Genomic DNA, 19,826 nt, shown 5'->3' with positions numbered 1-19,826 from the left:
AGTGAATGTATTAAATAAAGTTTATTATGTAATAGCAACACAGTCTATGTAAAATTAATTCAGAAGGTTTTTTTCCCTTTTGCTGTGGATGGCACAAATTCTCATTTGGCCACTGAATTATTCAAGTGTTAATATGTTTATGAAATGTATATAACCCAAATAATTTCCTAACATAATTACAGTGGGGAGTAAACTACTTTTTTTTAATTTGCACAATGAATTATGAATTTTATTGAAATACTTCAAATAAAAAATTCTTACACCAATATGTTATACACCCAAAGCCTGAAAGAGTCTATTTACTTGCAACACAGTGCCATTTTCTTTCTCTCTCTAAAAGAGCCATGAATTCAGAAAGTTGATGATGATAATTTTCAATATAAGCTCTGCATTGCACAGCAAACAAACAAAAACTAAAAATGGTTGCTTAGATTAATTGAAAGATTCTGCTGAGGTTTCAAGCAGTGATTTGCAAAACCAGAAACTGCATTGCTAGAAGGTCTTCTCAAAAGAAGGTCACTTGAGATTGATGAGATACAGTGGCAAGTAGGTATACAAGACTGCAGATTGAAAATAGGATTTACTTCCCCAAAGTATTTGAATATTATTTCTGAACACAGCTGGTTAATGTTTTGCTAGAATTACCTTCCCTGTTCCTGGTGTTCTCCAAAAGTATGGTGTCTGAGAATTCTGGGAGTTGTAATCCCAACACATTTGGAAGTCAGGGTTAGAGTCAGTTATGGAAGAGTAAAAGGGAAGCTTTCCTTTCATATTTACTCAGCCATTTCTAAGAATGTACATATTTATTTATCTATTTACTTACTGTGCTTGTATTCTGCACAGTAACCAGAGTTCTGTGGATGATGTACAAGCAGTAACACTATATAAAAACAATAGAAAAGGACAAAACAACAACAACCAGAAAGATTTTATCTTTTTGCTATTGTGATTTTTTTGCCTGTTCTTTGTGTAGATTTTTAAAAAGCTCTAAAACACTAATTAATTACTGATAATATTGAAAAAATATTTACAATATTCTAGAGCAAAGAAAGGAATCGTTGGCCCTCTAAGTATTGCAGGACTTCATTTCCCATGTTCTCTGATTTCTGGCTATGCTAGCTAGAGCTAACATGATGAAGTCCAAGAACATCTGGAAGACCATAGGTAATCCTATCATTTTTGTCCCATGCTGCAAACGGTTAGGGAAAAATACTTGCCTAAAGGAGAAACTAGACATGATGGTTGCCAAAGGGAACATACCCAAATCTTTGGTCATGACACATATGAGAAGTGACATTTCAGTCACGCTGCACATTTTTCAGACTGCAGGAACTAGGGAATATATGGCATAAAAGTGCTGGAAGAATTCCTCTTGTTAACATTATGCCCACCAGCTGCAAAAATCCTGGGTGTCATTTTTGGAGCATTAATGAGAAAATATATGGGAAGTCCTTCCTGCTCACAGCCTTGCTCAGAATGATGGACATAAAAGAGAGATCATTCAAGTCTTCCTAATGACATTTTGTCACTGCAAATTTTTCCAAAACTCATAGTCTGCTCAGAATTCTCAACCAGCAAAGTCAATGGCCAGTCAATCTTTTGGCTTTGTTCTGCATAGGGCCCCTGTATTGAATTCCCAATTGTGGCAAAACTTGAACTAGGCACTTCACAGTATCAAGGAACAACAAAGGTAATAATTTCTAATATCGTATTTGCTGTAATAACACTGTTTTAATGTTTTTTTTTACTGATTTTAGTGTATTTTTTACTGATTTTAGTGTATTTTTTACTGATCTAAATGTATTTTTTTACTGATTTTAATGTACATTTTAATGTATTTTATTAATGTTCGGCCACTTTTGTGCAGGTTTTATCTTATTCGTTACAACCGGCAGTCAAAACAATAAATTGATTGATTGAACAAATTTCCTCGAGTTAGTATAACATAACAATAAGCAATGGTTATTACAAGTATAGCTCCTGGGAACATGATGAAGCATGAAACGTTATACTGTGACTGCCTTATTTGCCTACTGAATAGCCTTCATGCCTTCCGTAGTGGCCAAAAAAATATCTGTATACCTTTCCTATCTCAGGCCTATATCAAAGTCAATGTCAAAGATAACTTTAAGGTAGTGTAGAGCTGCACACCAGCACTACAGAAGAATATTTAGGAGGAGTCTGGTAGCACCTTTTCTAATTAACAAATTGTATTAAAAGGCATAAGCTTTCATGAGCTGTAGCTTATCTGATGAAGTAAGCTACAACTCACATCAGATTATGCTTTTTAATCAAATTGATTAATCAGAAAAAATGCTACCCTTTTGATTTTTGGCTACCATAGACTAACACAGCTCTCCTACTAAAATGTCTACAAGAAGACATCCTTTGCCTATTCCTTTACCAGCAACCAAGTAAAAGCCAGCTGTGTATTTGTAGTAATGTTTCACTATTTTCATGAATTTTTAATAGATTTCTAAACTGGCAGAACATTGTGTGTTTCCTCCCCTTGTCTCATGCTGTACTGTTACCATCAGAACCAGGGCACCCTCCAAATATTTTGGGCTACAACTCCCATCATCCCTGCTTGGCCATCTGGCTGTGTCTGATGGTACTCTAGTCCAAGTCAGGAAAGATTATTTTAGAGCAAAGCAGAGATAGAGAGGACTTTGATGTCTTTATAAAAAAACATACCATATCCGCATTCTGAAGTCTAAGTTGCAAGTTGGAACTTACTAACCTACTAGTAGGCCGTCATGCATATTTTTGATGCAGTTCTGGACTCCAAAACTGCATGCAAAAATGTCTTTTTAGGGACAAGTTGCATACAAAAATGTGTATCTTCAGAAAAGTTGCATATACAGTACAAGTGAATATGTCTGTATGTCTGTGCACATTTAATTTGCAGACAGATGCGTTTAGCACTGGAAATAGATGAATTTGTCAAACAATAAACTAAGGCTTACTTACACTCTTTCATTACATGAGATATGGACTTTGGCACTGGAATTATTGTAAGAACAGTTGCTATATTTGTAGGAGCATGATACTCAGGTTAACCATGAAGCTGTATGGGTAGAAAACACTTACAAGAGACCATCACATCTGAATCTGGCAGAATGCTGTGGGTTGCATGCCTGGGTCACTATTCCACGGGTACAAATATTGTGTACTGTTACTCAGTGCCAGCAACCTAATTAGACATTATGTTCTCTTTATCTTGCATAAGAAAGATTTACTTGAAAATGAGAAGGAATAGCTTTAAATTAAAACTTGGAATATACAATTGTTCTAATGTATTCATATTCAAAAGGGCATTGGGGAAGATTGCTGCCCACAAGGCCTGAGAGGAAGTTAGAGGCATAAGTGGCTGATACAAACCATGATGACCAAAAAAAATGACAAAACATATAGAGTGATGCCTTCCTTATGTCCTAACATTGGACTCAAGTATATAAGTCACGTGGTTTGCATTGTGATATCACGTTTGCACCTTCTACAGATGCCTATGATTGGGAGATAAATAAACATTAAACTACAGTAAATTATCTGGATTGAATTAGTATTCTATCAACTTACTAATGTTAGTATTGGCTGAAAAGCTTACTTCTAACTAGACTGAAAATTGAGTTCTCTAAAATCCATATTGGGACTAATCCAGATACAGGATATCCCTTTTTTGTTAGTATTCTCTTTATATGGAGAGTTTAGAGCTAAAGGGTATCTGTTTTCATAGACTTGATGGTATGGTTTGTATATAATTATACAGCAATGCTAAACTTACACTGAGCTGGGCTTCCTTAGTTTATGCAGATGTTCCCACCTAGCTGGAGGTTACAAGAAGCTACAGAAAAGCAAAATATCCCAGAATGATTAGCCAGAATGTTAAAGATCCTGACTTAGTGTAACATGTAGCCTGGACTGTTGTGATACAGTGAATGAGTATGAAATATCTGTGCACAGAATATTTTAAATTCAAAACGGCTTGAGCTTAAAATGCCCTATTTCAATTTTGAAACAGTTGATCCAACCATACAAAACTGTTCCACTGCTGTTTGGTTCATTCTGTTCATTTCAGAAATGTTTCAAGCTTGAAACAACCCCATTTCCCATTTCAAACTGAAAACAACTCAAATAATTTCAAAATCAAAATGTTTTGCTCATCCCTAGTGTGAGGAAAGCCCAACTTGATTTAAATGGTTGACACAAGTTTTGCAGTAGACAAGTCCCAAATCTTCCCAAAGCGAGTTATCCAAAACTTAGGGAAGAATCATAGCTGAGTAGAAAAGTGCCTGCTTTACATACACAATCACCAGAAAGGCTCGTTAAAAAGATCGAGCAGCAAGTACCCGTTATGGATCAATGGTCCTGTTTCCTAAAAGTCACGTATTCCATCAAAGTACAGTAGAAGGTAGGAAAAGGGCCATTCCCTTAGCTATGCTAAAAGGCCAGCTTCACTCCCCCAGCAGACTATTATAGGATATAATATTCACTTGTAGGAATTGATGACTAAGTTTCTTGCTCTTCTCCTCCTCCTCTCCCTATTCCTTGTCTTTGGGTGTCATCTCTTTAGATTATATGTTAATTATATGTAAGAGACCCAGGAGGGGGTTTCAGCTGAAGGGCAGGATAAAAATAACTTTTCCCAGACATGTTTACACCAACGTTTCTCAATAGGTGGCCCATATATTTGAAGTGGAACTTATAAGTGGGTTCCAGAATAAGTAATTCAAAGTTTAATCACATTTTTAAAGCTTCCTGTAAATTATAATAACAGAATAAACACATAAATGAATGTTTTACTTCTACTGTAGTAAGGTATTATTCTACTGTAATAAGGAATTATTTCCTGTATTATATTTTTAAGTATTGTTATTGTAATATTTAATAATTCAGGAGATTGCAGAGCGTTTTTCTCCTCAAAGCTTTTAAAAATTCTAGGCCAGCATTTTCCAACATCCATGTTGCTGGATCACTACAAAAATGTGGCCATTGCTCAGGGATGTTAGCAGTTGTAGTCCAACAACATCCAGGACACAAGATTGGAAAAGGTTTGGAAATTCATGAACTCTCTTCCATAGGTATGGAAATCTGGGATTCTCTATATGTTGTTAAACTGCAGTCTCCAGCAGCTTCAGCCAGGATGATGATGAGAAATGCTGGGCATTCAGATCAGCAACATCGTATTCTACTGAGAGACCGAACTGAGCCATGATGGTGAATCAAGATACCTAAGACCACAGAAGACTATCCTCCCTTTTCAAGTGGCTGGTGCCAGGGCCCAATCTAGAATCTAGATTAAGCCTATGTAAGAGACAGAGCGCTCAAATTCTCCATTCTCTATCACAGTCTTAATTCCTTCTCCCCGTATCCCTTGCGGGTCATATTCACTTTTTAAATCAACCATGCTGTAGCTAGTTCTAACATTATTATGTTGACACTGCACCTGTTCAAGAGTCCTCCAAGCATTCATGTATGAATCCCACTTGTTTCAATGCCTGGACTATTGATATTCAGCTTGCACCTTGCGTTCACAACTCTGAACTGAGCCATATGGTAGCATTATTGCCATGAGCTTCACCCCACATTCAACCTGAAATATTTGTACATGTGGAGAGGAAGAAAGAAAACATCAGAGTGAAGCAGGCAAAGAAGCTTGCGGTAGAAATGGCTTCATTCCAGCAGGCTGAAATGGGAGTTTGTCTCAACAAGCTTTCCCACAGTAGGCTACCACACACAGACTGATTTTAAACTGAAAGAGCTCTCTTTTCTCCAGAAGCCCATCTTTATGTCTTGTGTACTGACTTTACTTCTTCAAATAAATAAATAAATTTGAAAAGCTGATATTAGACCCAGTGGAACTCTATACTTCACAAACATTTCAAGGAGAGTTTTAAGTTCTCAGGGCAGGAGAGAACTTCAAAGGTTAGAAACGCACCACCCATACTACCTTTATATGATATTTACAGAATCCCATTTCTCTTTTTTAAAAACTTACCCAAATCCCACAAGATCTGCTCTATAGTTTAATGAGCACAAAACAGCTTTATACATGTTTTCCTTGAACAATAGCCTTCCATGGTATATGGTTAATTAAAAAAAAAAAAAGACAGTTGTTTCAGAAGCAATCTTTGTCTTGCAGTAGGCCAGTTGTCAGGATGATGGAGTTGCTCTCCAACCGTATTTGGAGAACTATAGGTTCTTGACTTCTACAGATTATCTCTTGGATAATTAACAGTGCTGTTTAGCACAATTCTTGGGGGAATACTCCCGTCTAGCTCATCCTGGGTGGTGTAAATGACTAATATACCAATTGTAGCATTGAAATTTTCAGTTGTGATATAGGAAGAGCCAGTTTGGTCTAGTGGTTAAGGTGCTGGGCTAGAAACTAGGAGAATGTGAGTTCTAGTCCCACCTTAGGCACGAAATTCGGCTGGGTGACCTTGGGCCAGTCAGTCTCTCTCAGCCCAACTCAATTAACAGGGTTGTTGCTGTGGGGAAAATAGGAGGAGGAAGGAGTATGAGGTATGTTTGCTGCCTTGAGTTATTTATAAAGATAATAAAGGCAGGATAGAAAATAAATAAATAATAAGAGGAAATTCCCAATGAGGTGTATCCAGCACGTCTGATAACTAATTAATGTGGAGGGTAGAGCACCATCTACTTTTCCTTTCTCCAGTGCATGAAGCAGTTTGGCCTTTAAGCTTTATTTTTCTAGGTGGTTTTTGTTTTTGCTTTTTATTTTTCTGATTTTGACATTATGTGTTACACATCAGCATGAGTATTATTCTGAAACCATATGGACAAAATGATTCCTTGATTCTTGGATTTCCATCTGCTGTAACTTTGGGAATGGGGGTTGGCCTTATTTGCCTTTTCACTGCCACAAGGATAAAAGTTAATAATAAAATTTGCCGTGAAAGTTTCAGTGGGAGTCAGTTTTAAAGCAAAATTCAAGCAAAACATCTGAGGAAGCCAAAGGAATTGAGGCAAAACTATATAATTTTTTAAGGAGTGTGGGGATGTATCTGAAATTTCTTTGGGTCGTCAGAAGATTTCAAGAAAAATAGAAACAAGTTTCTTCCACAAATGAAACATTTGAGTATTACAGAGAAATCAGAATAGTTTAGAGAAAAATATGGAAATCTTCATAGGAAAGTTGGCAAATCCTTTCATTTCTATACAGCTAATGTTCAGTCTATAAATTTAAAACATGAGCTGCTTGAGATACTTGTAACACTCATTAAAAATTCCATTCATATAAGTCATTTTGAACTCTTCAACAGGAGGGAATAACTTCAGAGGAACACCGGTTTTAGAATACACATTGCTTCTCAAAGCCTGCTGGAATGGAGCGTCATAGAAATGTCAGTAAATAAATAATAAATAAAACTGCTTTAGAGCCAGTTTGGTGCAGTGGTTAAGGCACTAGGCTAGAAACCAGGAGACCGTGAGCTCTATTCCCACCTTAGGCACAAAGCCGGCTGGGTGACCTTGGGCCAGTCACTTCCTCTCAGCCCTGGGAAGCAGGCAGTGGCAAACCACTTCCGAAAAACCTTGGCAAGAAAACTGCAGGAACCGGTCCAGGCAATCACTAGGAGTCAACAACGACTTGAAGACCAAAAAAAAACAAAAAACTGTTTGGCAAGCAACTATTTCAAAGAAGTTTCTGTCCATTTCCTAGGAGCCTGTGATGGAGGGAAAATGAGGAAAAGAGAGACTGGTTTAACAAAGCAGGGAAATAGATCAGTCAGTTTGACCTCTTGGTTGAGGCACTGGACTTGGGCCAGGGAGATTCAGATCACATTCTCAGTTGACCACAGAGCTAACTGGGTGACTTTGGCCAGCCACTCTGTTAGCCCTCACTATTTCACAAGGGTTGTCATTCTGGGCATTAAATGATGAAGAGTTCTCCATGTTCACCACCTTGAGCTCTCAGAGAATGGCAGGATATAAATGCAATAAATAATTGTATTAAGCAATGTTTAACCAAAGTTACTGAATTTTAGAAAGCCAGTTTGGTGTAGTAGTTAAGGTGCTGGGCTAGAAACCAGGAGACGGTGAATTCTAGGTCTCCCTTAGACATGAATGCCACTAGGTGAGTTTGGGCCAGTCACAGTCTCTCAGTCCATCCGACCTTGTTGTTGTGGGGAAAATAGGAGGCAGGAGTATTAGGTATGTTCACCACCTTGAGTTATATATAAAAAAGGTGGGATAAAAATATCATCATCAATTATCATCCTGGGTGATATATTCAATCTAGGATTGTACTCTAGCCAATAAACCACTCAAGATGATATCTTTATCTCATGAAAATGTGTCTCTGCTTCTCGACAGAATGGCTTAGACATATGACTAACTTGAGCAGATTAAGGTGTGAAGCAAAAGAAGGAGAAAGGTCTTTTGCTGCTGATTGTGTAATAATAATAATAATAATAAATTAAACTTGTATGCCACCTGACTCTCAACAGCTCTGGGCAGTTTGCAACACAATAAAATCAATAAAAGATAGAGATAAAACATTTTTTAGGTTTTTTTATCATTCATACCTCACAAAAATGTCTTCTAGATCAGTGGTAATCAGCCTTTCAGTATCTTAACCTTTCAGTCACTCTGTCAATAAACTTGAATCCTACCATGATAGAAATAAAATCCACTTTTTCCAAGGAGGGCATGTTTATGTTTACTGGAATTCTATTACTGTATTTATAATTTACAGTAAGCCTTAAAGATTTCACTAAAGTTTCAGTGACTTTCCCTGTGTTCCACCTAAACTATATCCGAATCCATATAGGTATGGTAGGATCTATGGTACACATACTACTTTATTTGCAGCATGAGAGTGTCCTGTCATTGACCAAGTGGCATTATTTTTCAATGGACAGATGTGTATCAAGGATACTAGCAAGTTATGAAAGCAACTTACATGCCACTGAGTTAGGATGAACTCCTGCTGGCTGCTTATTCAACTTGTTATGCCAAATTATATATTTGGTGTGTGTGTAGGAAGAGACAGATGCTAATTTTCCAACTTTCCTCAGAGTGGCTGTGGTTTATCATAATGCCTTGCCAGGATGAGCAGGCAGAGAATCTAGTCTTTGTTTTTTCTATTTCAGATGAATTATAGCAACTTTTCAAATTCCTCCAATTCAAACTAATACTCAGTAAAGAAAGCCTGGATTCTAATTTGGCTTCCCATAGCCCCAGGTTAGTGCAGATATATAGCTCTTTTCATCTTCAATAGTCTTTAAAAACACTGACTAATTAATCCCCTCAGCATTCTGGCCAGGTTGGATGAGAAAGGCTTCCATCACATTTTATGAGGTTAGCTCTCTTCCAAAGAGATCATAGAGGAGTTTGATGTCAGAGCAAGATTTAGATCAATCCAGTTCCCAGTGATGTGAAAAAAGCTGCTCCCTTCAGGAGACTAGCAGAACATGCCCTTAGGCAAGGTATTCTGAGATTGCTAATCCCATTAGGTCCTCCAAGTCATTCATACTGGAAGAAAAATACACCTCCTTCTCCAGCCACCTACATTTCCTTAGATTTGAAATTAAGTTCTAGATCTCCTCCTCCTCCTCCTCCTCAATCTTGGATCCCACAAAAAATCTGCTTCTTTTTTGAGCAGTTTTTCTAAGTGCCCTTGTTATCAAAGATCAAGTGAATGATAAAGATAAGGGCATTTTGATGGCAATGTCCTCCCTGAATATATCCTCTCCCAAAACACTGGTGTTTTCTTTCTAGCAGCAAGTGAAAATAGTTGCATCTAGTGACTTATAGGAAAATTTGTACTTTCAGAACTGGAAGAATTCACCCAGCTTGAAAAAGAGGCATAATTCCCCTTTTATCCCTTTCTCACCAGCCCATCACTCCCCAGGTCCCTGCCACCATCCTCTATCTCATTCCACTTAATGAATTGATGTCATAGAAACAAGCTGCAGGAGAAAGGAGTGAACAGAGCCTAGGAAACTAAATTATATTTCTCAGAGACTATTTTCTTCCAGCTTTCCTTAGGACAGATCAACTCAGGGCACAAAATCAGCAAGGAAGCAGGCTCAGGTATAACAGAAACCAAAGTGGACCCAGCAGACCAAAAAGAGTCATAAAGAAAACTAAAGTCAGAGTTCAGAAAAGTAATATATCTATTTATTGGATTTATATAGCCTCCCACCTCACATACCATACGTGACTCTGGGCGGCTTACAATAAAATAGATAAAAACAAATAAAATACATAATATAAAATAAAACACATAGCAGCTGAGCATCATAAAATAACTGTCAACAAAGCCAAGAGACAGGCTTTATCTCACCTTCGAGGCCCCAGGCCCAGGCACAACAGGACAATAAGCAAAATCCAGATAGCAAGTTCCAAAGAGAAATTCAGTTATTAATAGCAGAATGATTCCAAGTTCATTAAAGATAACAAGGAAACTGAAGACATGTACTGTTTGAACCAGAGGTTTTCAACCTTTTTTCATCTGGCTGATGTGGCACACCTGCAGACCTTTTGTGGCATACCAATGTGCTGTGGCACACCACTGGATTGAACAATCATCAATCCTCAACTGAGAAGTTTTAAAGCCTGGTCTACTAGAAATCTTGTTTGGATGTAGATAATTAGGTACTTTTCCAGGAAGTCTGTTACACAAAAGGAGAGCTTGGTTCCCAAATTCTTTTGGTCATTAAGGCAGATACTTCTTTCTTAATGCTGTTCTGACTTCACACACTTCAGCACCTGTTAGTAATGTATCTCTAGACCAGTCTAAAAGGTCCTTCCAGGATAACTCCTAGGAACTGCTCAGGGAAAAGCATCTCAAAATCACAAGACCCAATCTATCTTTCAGGTTTTCTGTAGCTCAGATGATTTCAAACCTTCATTAGAAAAGTAGTCCTCCAAGTGGCCATGATAAACAGTTGAATCTTTTTCCTCCTTCTGACTTGTTAAAACTTGGATGGAGCCTTTACCAAAAGCAAACTCTGTGGTGTCAACCCTTTGAGTTAGGTCAGGTCTGGAAAGAGATACCACAAGAACAACTGGAACTCTACTTTATTGTCATAGCTATATGTGGTATAGCTATACCACATATAGCTATACAACATATAGAGGTGTACCTATACCTATATGTGGTATAGGTGCACCTCTTATACCAAAGAGAGTCAACAAGAGGCAATCTTGAGTTTCTTCCTGACTCCTTATTGTCTTTCTATATTTGTAATGGCTGTTGCATTCCTTCTTCAAGACCATCTCCAAACGTTTCTACTCTGACTGTCAGAGATGCAGGAAAGAGCTGGACAGAACATTTGAGAGTTCAGTATGAGGAGCAGACTGGATGGCATCTGAGGTTTGTTTAGTAACTACATGGGATATGTAAGTTGGCTCAGAAATATCCCTGGTTCTTTCCAAAGATTTTTAAAATGGCTGAGCATATTTTCAAACCAGTATGATGCAAGCTAGGAGGGTCACTCACCCATCACCTGTTGCATATGCCAAGTATTTCATTCTCATTGTGTTTTTCATTGCTCCTTGCCTTTCTCTTTTTATAGCTTTTTATAGCTTGCATATTTATTAAAGATTATTTCATTTATTTATTTTAGGCTGAGTTAACTTTTTATTTTATTTATTGTATTTACACAGCCATCCATCTCATATAAAAGTGACTTTTCTTAATCTTAGATGTATTTATTGTTGATCTGAGATTTAATTGTGTTTTTTATGATGCCTGAACTGAAGCCCTACCATCAAAAAGGCAAGTTACAAATAATTTGAAATCAGTGACTGTAAGCAGTACTAGTGGTTGCAATAGTAGGACACATAGTCCTCAGTTAATGATCACAATTGGGACTGGCAACTCCATTGCTAAGCGACATGGTCATTAAGCGAGACATCATATGACTGCAACAGACTTACGACCTCACTTCCACTGTGGTCATTAAGCGAGACAGCACACTTGTGATTTTACTGCTGGCTTCCCCATTGATTCTGCTTGTCAGAAGCCAGCTATGAAGCTTGCAAATGGCAATCATGTGAATGCGGGATGCTGCAACAGTCATAAACACCCACCAGTTGCAGAGCACCTGAACCTTGATCACATAACTGCGGAGATGCTGTGACAGTCGTAAGTGTGAGGACCGGTCACAAAGTTACTTTTTCAGCACCATTGTAACTTTGAATGGTTGATAAATATGGCAGTCCTTAAGTGAGGACTACTTGTAATGATATTGCGAGCACATCCAGTAGCACTGTTATTTGTGGATTGCATTGTAGTGTCCTTATATCTTCAAACATTTCTTTATTCTTATTCCTTTTTCTGGCACTAGAGTATCAGAGATATGGAAAAGCAATACAGTAAATCATTAAAAATAAAGTGCTGGGGATAGCTGAGACTTACGAAAAGTATGACTGGCCCAAAATTACTCAGTTGGCTTTGTGCTTAAGGCAAGACTAGAACCCAGACCACCCTGCTCTTGATCCAGTGCCTTAACCACTAGACCAGTGTTTCTCAACCTCAGCAACTTTAAGATGTGTAGACTTCAACTCCCAGAATTCCCCAGCCAGAATTCTGGGAGTTGAAGTCCACACATCTTAAAGTCGCTGAGGTTGAGAAGCATTGCACTAGACCAAACTGGCTCTAATAAAGAAGATACAGGACTGCAAAACCTTACTTGAGTATAAGTCTGACTTAAGGCCTGACTGACCTCTGTGCAGACATGAGCTCTTTAACAGCCTGGTTTTTCTCTCTGCACTCCATTCCTTTCCTGATTTCTCCATTCTTCTACTTTATGGGTTAGTTTCCACAAATTAGGCTAAAATATGATTGAGCAGTTTGTAGCACAGTTTGTTGTAGGACTTTCACCTGTATGATTAGTTTATTGGGTTCTGCAAGCCCAGAAAATTGGGTTGAGTAACACATGATTAAATCAATCAAAGTAAGCGAGTTGTGTGAATCCAGTTTTTGAGTCTTACCTGCCTAGTCAGCTGCTGACCTAATAACCTCTCCTTCCTGATAATGAATCAGAGTCCTTATCTATTATCTATCCCTTCCCAAGAAGAGAGTTAATGCGAATACAGCTATGCACAGAGATTATTTGAAATGGTAGCGATCACCTTACTCTTTGCTGAATCTCCACTAGTTCAATGATTGCCAATGGCGGAAATGGCCTACCAACAGTAGCACGTTCCCCATTAGCTAGGCAGGCAGCAGAGAGCCTGGCTTAGGGGCCACAGCCAATCTGTGCTCAGGAGGCGTGTCCTGTGATGGGTAGCTTTCTTGGCAACAATATGGAAGGGATTTGCTTGGCCTTCTGTCAATAGCCCGCAGCCTACAGATCTGGAATTCCCTGGTAGTCTCTAACCAAATCCAGTCCTGCTTAGCTTCTGAGCGCAGACAAGTTTTGCACATCCAAAATTAGTCAGTCAGTAAGATTATTAGACTATTGTAGTATTTTTCTCCATGATACTGAGACTTGTATATTTAAGATGATCATAAAGCTGTTGATTTAAATGGTAACATATTCACTTATGGGTTCCTCCCACCTGCAGTCTAAGTGGTGCAATTGAAAAAAGTTTTCCAATCTCATCTCTTTGTGTGAACTAGACCAGAGAGATAATTGAGAAAGGGGCTGTATGCAGTCTGTAGTAAGTTGCTATATGGTTAACAGAATTCACTAGTGATCAATCGGAGATGCATAGTTTTTACCCACTGACTTGAAGAGCACATCTTACCGTAGAGAATTGCCAAGATTCCCATGGCAGTATGACAGATCAGAATCTTATTCTAGATAAATTTATGCTGTTTGCTCATTACTAATATTCCTTGCCATTAAGCTGTAGATTTCAAAAAGAATTTTACTTCCCTTCATTTGCTAGTGCGCTAGTTTTAGCTAGTTTCCAAAGATATACTTCAGGGAATAGTTTTATCTTCACAAAATAATATTCTATTACACCAGGAATTTCCAAGGAAGGGTTTAATATGATAAGGAAGGCTGAAGCTCCCTCATAAAATTATATAGCAGATCACAGTATGTTTGAAACAGGCATTGATAAACTTTTCTATCTTTGTTAAATCAAATAATTTGAAATATGTAGAGAAAAGCAGAGGTTGGCTAGAATTTAAGAGTCCAAATGCAGGATACAGTACAGCTGTGTGTAAGAATATGTTTGTGTGAATTCACTTTGAAAAAAGGCAAGGCATATTGACACAACCTAAACCCTCATTTTACTAAGCATTCTTGTTTTTTTCAGAGCAGTATAGCATTTTTGGGAACAAACCTCCCATTCCAGAAAAAGATCTGATGTACAAGTGTTGATGCTTATCTACATACGATTTTGGTGTAGTTTCCTGTGTCTATCACAGCACATCCCTATCTAAACTGTCAAATTTGTTCAAGGCTCACACAGAGGGCACACCTTCATCAAAGGAAAGGCCATCAAATATTGTGAATACTTGCTTATTTGTGATGTATATGTAAGAATAGAAGCATTCAGTAGACTTGTTCCAAAACTCAGCTATTTAATGTTGAAGCTCAACAGGAAAACCAGGAAAGAAAACTAAAAGGAACAAGTACTATATAGCTTAACTGAGAATTAGCTGCAATTGTTTAGGCCCTGGATTACTCAGCTTCCTGAGAAGGAGCCATAGACCCCTTCATTGTGGGAGGGGAGCTATCTTCCATGGCCTTAATATAAGCAGTGCCATGGATCAGAGCAAAACTAAAAGTTTGCATTTTCCCTCCTGCAAATAATGATAAAGTTATTTGATTTACAGTCCATGATTAAAATGCAACTTGTCTCCTGTTAAGGAAAGCCAAGACCAAGGGCTAATTCATTTCTCTGGTTAATAATCTCATCCCTGTGGTGATAATCCTTTGGGATGTTAAAGAGCACAGAAGAAGTCAAAGAAAGCTAGAAAAGGAGCTGCAAAAGGTATAGACATGGACTAGAGTCACTTGTTGCCTTGTTAAAATATAATCTGCTTGTTCATGGCTTATAAAATTGTATAAACCTAACTATTGTATTTGATAAGCGTGTGTCACTTGAACCTCTCCAATTGTGTCAACCTTGTCACAAAAAGCACTGATCCCCTCATTCTTCATGCTTCTTCAGTAGGAGCTACTGGTGGCCTTAGGTGAGCAATCATTTCAAAACAAGGTGGGGTGTGAAATTGGAAAAGGGAAGAAGAACAAGTGAAAGACTGTATGATAAAATGGGCTAAGAACTTTGGACACAATATCCTGAGTGGGAAAATATATGGTTAAAAGGATTGAAATTTACATTATATTATAACCTAAAACAGAATTTTTATAAAATGATGTACCATCATTTTTACTTTGACTTCAGAAAAATTGTCTAGAATGTATAAAGGTACTTCAGATTTATGCTGGAAATGTAGACAACTTGGAGGGTTGTAAAAAAGCCAGAAATTTCTGGGTTCAAATACATAGAATGATACAAAGAATTTTAAAGATCAACATTCAACTGAAACCAGAACTTTTCTTGCTAGGACTAAAGGCCAGTCAATTAGAAAAGAGCCATGGAAGATTATTCTAATATATTATTATTATTGCTGTGAGACTATTATATGGTCAAAAATGAAAAGACTCTGAAATACCACAACAGAGGAATGGTTGGTGAGGATGACAGAACTAGCAGAGATAGCAAAATTAACTTGTTTGATTAGAGAAAGATCAACAACTACATTTATCAGTGACTAGAAACCCCTTATGGCCTTTTTGCTGAAAAAAGAGAAAAATGAACTTGTGATTTATGGGTTTGAAGATTAGAAAGGGTAGCTTACAGAAAGAAGGAAATTATGATGTAACCTTAGAGAGAAAGGGTAAAATATAAATGCGTTTATAACCACTGTAAAAAAGATTGGAAGCTACTTCTTTATCATCTTTTCTTTTTTACTTCCTTCTATTTACTTTCTTACTTATTCACTATTCTTTCTTATTTTCTTTATTTCTTTTCTAATATTTGTATTGTTTTTATCTTGTTAAAAATTTCTTCAATAAAAAATAAATTTAAAAAAATTGAAATGGGCGGGGTTGAGGAGGAATGATTCCTTATGGAAATCATGATCATTCTTCTCTTCCCTTAAAGGAAAACAGATTGACCACAAAGCTCAGCTGAACTAGTAGTACAATTGTTTCCTCCTAAAATTATGGCCCTATTTACCAAGTGACCTGGAAGCTGAATAGTTTGTGAGGACAGTGTAAATGCCACAAAAAGCACCCACATGTTCCAGCATGCCTATGTAAACAGAAAAGTTAATTGGTTTGTTTGTTTTTCAAATTTCCAGGCCACCTAACTCCAGGGTCTCTTGAGTGGCCACACAAGCATATAAAAATGGGGGAAAAAATCAAAATAAAACCCAAAAGACTGCATCATCCAGAGGAACAACCACCAACTCTTCCTTCCTAAGGCCTTGGGAAAGAGCCATGTTTTTAATACTCTTTTAAAGGCAGGTCAGGAGGGGCCACATAAATCTCCTGGGGGTATGCCATTTCAGAGGGCTGATGCCCCAACAGAGGCCTGCCCTCTGGGTCCAGCTGAGGCTTCAAGGCCACCCCCATCTGGAGCACATTGTAATATTCCATCCATGCTGTGGCCAAACCTTGATATAAGAGGACCTCACAGTCCACACAAGTACTACTGAAACACACGGCAAGGGTCCTCCTGGTCACAGCTTCAAGCAGGAGCTGTGAGTCCAAAAATACCCTCTGATTGTGGACTAGACTCGAAAGAGGTAGGGTAACCCTGTTCAGGCCTAGAGATGAAACACCCCCAGCACCAGGAGGCTCAAACAACCATAGGTGCTCAGTATTGCTAGGATTGAATCTGAGCTTGTTCCTCCCCATCCAAAGCCTCAGGCATTGGAATATGACTTCAGCAGCATCGCCTGGCCAGGATCAGCATACTGATGATACCTGAACCTGAACTGACAGATGACATCCCCCAGCAGCCGCCTGTAGATGGTAAATGGGAGGGCTGATGGTGTTGAACCCTTAGGCACCCCACAAATTAGGGGCAGCAGGCTCGACCTCTCTCCTCCTGCCAACATTGACTGGAATCCACCATGAAGAAAGGAGGAGAATCACTGTAATATAATGCCTTCCACTACCTGAAGTCAGTCCAGAAGGATGCCATGATATTGAAAGCTGCTCAGAAATTAAGACAAGCCAGGATGGTTGTGTTAATATGTTTTCTACTACAGATTAAGGTTACTATGGTAACTAATCATTTTGGCCAGGTGAAGAGGTTGAATTTAATTGTCCCCTTTTCACGTGTTAATGGTTGCATTGCCTAAGGGAGGAACTTGCCTGAACTTGTTTTAGTTTCAGTTTCCCTTCTGTGTAGGTTTGCAAAGAATATGCAGCTGAGAGAAATCTCTCCTCTCAGCAAACAGCCTTTAAATATGTTTGTTTTCTGTAAATAAAATTATTTTTATAGAAAAGCCTGGTGTGTGACTTTTCTGATCTCTCCTGGGCCAAATGCTTTCTAGCACTCTGCCTCCCCTACCCCAGCTCTGCCACAGGTTGCGCCTCCCCTACCCCAGCTCTGCCACAGGTCATCCACAAGTACAAAGTCTGAATGACAACCTCCACACCATCCAGATAAGATGGCTTACCACATGCATGATACTGGGGCAGAGCTCATTGGTCACTGATATACATTTCTGTCATTTCTTTCTCTAGACAGTTTGTTGCATCATGAGCTATCATGTCATATTATGGGAAAGTGATGTTTTATTTGTAGAACTCTGATATTTTACATAGTAGCATGAAAAATTATAGGGAAGCAAATATAGAAAAGCAATTTCAGGTACCTAGTCTTCATTTTGGCTCTACGCCAAGATTTTCTTTTTCTCAGAGTTATGTTTGGTTTGAACATTTTGGTGTCGTAATTGCTATTAAACATATGGAAAAATCAAAGATGTCTGTGATCTTCCTGGAAATTTCTGCACACACCCACATACACAGACTTTGTCCTGGCTTTAAAGGTAGTAGAGAAAGGAGCTCAGCCTCCTCATTTCTAACTCTCCAAAGTGTGATCCATTGTGCCATTACAGACTGTGATGCAGTGAGCAGCTTGACTTTATTCATGCTGACTTGGAAGCAAGTCCCATGGAATCCAGCAGGGCTTATTCCCACCCCTACAACGGACTGCATTCTTAGTTCATGCAAACCTTTGAGGCAGTTTTTGACGATGGCAACACCAAGAGGTTCACAGCCTCATCCACACTTACAAATCCCTACAGAAGTTCCCTATGAAGTCCAAGAGGTTCTGTTCTCTAACCACCAGCTAGGTGTAGCAGGTTGACTTTGTTACCCCTGGCCTCAGACCGATGCTTCACTAACCAGCAAGCTGTCCCATCCTGGTTGAGTGAACTTCATTTTAAGTTTGCTTAGGACTGTCTGTTCTCCTCTGCCTCTTCTTTTCTTCCCTCATTATATTAAGGATTACTATAATATGGGGATATTATATTATTCCCTTAATTATAACAGCAAAACTGTTACAATTGTAAACATTAAAGGCTTGCATGCCTGTGGCCAGCCTGCCTTGGCATGTGGTGGAAAGAGAGGAGGCTTCGACACCACTGCTTTGAGGAGGGAGGGGAGGAGGAAGCAGCTTGGGTGTGTGTTTTGGAGAATGATTAAATCTGGGGAGGCTGAGCCCCTTTCATGCCCTGGATGTTGTGAGCTGCAGGCACGCCTCTCTCCCTGCCAGTCTGCTCTAGGATGATAATCACTCACTATGAAAACTCATTAGCTTCCACAGCAATGACTCCTCCACTGCTCAAGCTTGGTGCTGTGCTTAGTACCATGGCAATGATTTCTAACTGGATGTCCCAAACGCTCCCATCACTGGTAGGACTGAATACCACCAGGCTGTCCACTTTTAACACGCTAGTAAGTAACTTCAACCTCTGGAGAGCTTTTGTGGGCTTGAGGGAGGGGGGAGAGAGATTGTGCTGGGGCTTTTCTCTAAAGTGACCCAGAGACTGCAATTTTAATTTTGCATGCTTTTAATACAAACCTTCCTTCCCCCCATTCTCTATTTCAGGTTCTTAATGCATGTTGCAACCTAGACTCACAACTGCATGACATTTGTAAAGAACGTTTGGCAACTGGGGGCAGAAGAATTTTTTTTTTTTTAAAAGATAGCTTTCTAAAATATTTGTCTAAGCCCTGGTATTTGTACAAGTATAAAAATTCTGAAGGTTTTCTTGTTTGCTTGCTTTCCACTTTCTGCACTATGATTTCAAAAAGCCTTGCTGTGATTATACAAAATAATCAATGATTAAACTGAGCAGTTTTGCTTCCTTTTCTTGCAGAACTAACACACAGAACAGGGAACCCCCCTTTTTTTCTGCTTTGTTTTCAATGCAGTATTTGAATGTCCCAGAACAGAAGCTAGAATTTTGGAGTTTTTCAGATGAGCAAAAACAGAAAACTAAAACAAAAAGGAAGCACACTTGCAAATCATTTGATTAAGACAGGATGCCAAATTATAGGTTATTGGCTAAAGACGTCCTATGACTTTTCCATATGGATTCAGTCTTCCATTATGAGTCCTGTTACTAAAATGCGATGCCTGCCAAAAAGTCTTGTTCGGTACTAAAGCAGCCAGCTCTGTCTCTGTTCTTAATGTTGTCTTAATAGCTTGATAAAATAGGTGAATTCTGGATCCTTTGCCATACCATTTGCTGAAAGAGAGCTAATGAAAGTTTGAAGAGAAGGCACTTAACTGAATTTTCCTGCTCCAAGTGTTCCTCCCTACCTGTACTCTGTCCCTTATGATTGCAATCAAATATCAGATTAAGA

The 19,826-nt window shown here is 38.6% G+C and overlaps 1 protein-coding gene across 2 annotated transcripts in view; it reads left to right on the top strand.

Moving 5' to 3' along the window:
* The window catches only part of OLFM3 (olfactomedin 3), a 167,180-nt gene that overhangs the window by 86,869 nt on the left and 60,485 nt on the right, over positions 1-19,826 (top strand). Inside the window, exon 1 of one of the 2 annotated variants that reach the window (XM_063298343.1) lies at positions 18,733-18,911. The exons of the other annotated variant lie outside the window; for it this stretch is intronic. Within the exon in view, the coding sequence (XP_063154413.1) occupies positions 18,741-18,911 (171 nt within the window). The 5' untranslated portion in view covers positions 18,733-18,740. Of the gene's footprint in view, positions 1-18,732; positions 18,912-19,826 lie in introns of those variants that run through there. 2 annotated transcript variants of the gene reach the window in all.

This window comes from Candoia aspera, chromosome 3, assembly GCF_035149785.1.
Source record: "Candoia aspera isolate rCanAsp1 chromosome 3, rCanAsp1.hap2, whole genome shotgun sequence".
In the NCBI taxonomy this organism is placed as follows: Eukaryota; Metazoa; Chordata; class Lepidosauria; order Squamata; family Boidae; genus Candoia; species Candoia aspera.
This window is presented reverse-complemented; position numbering and strand designations above follow the sequence as displayed.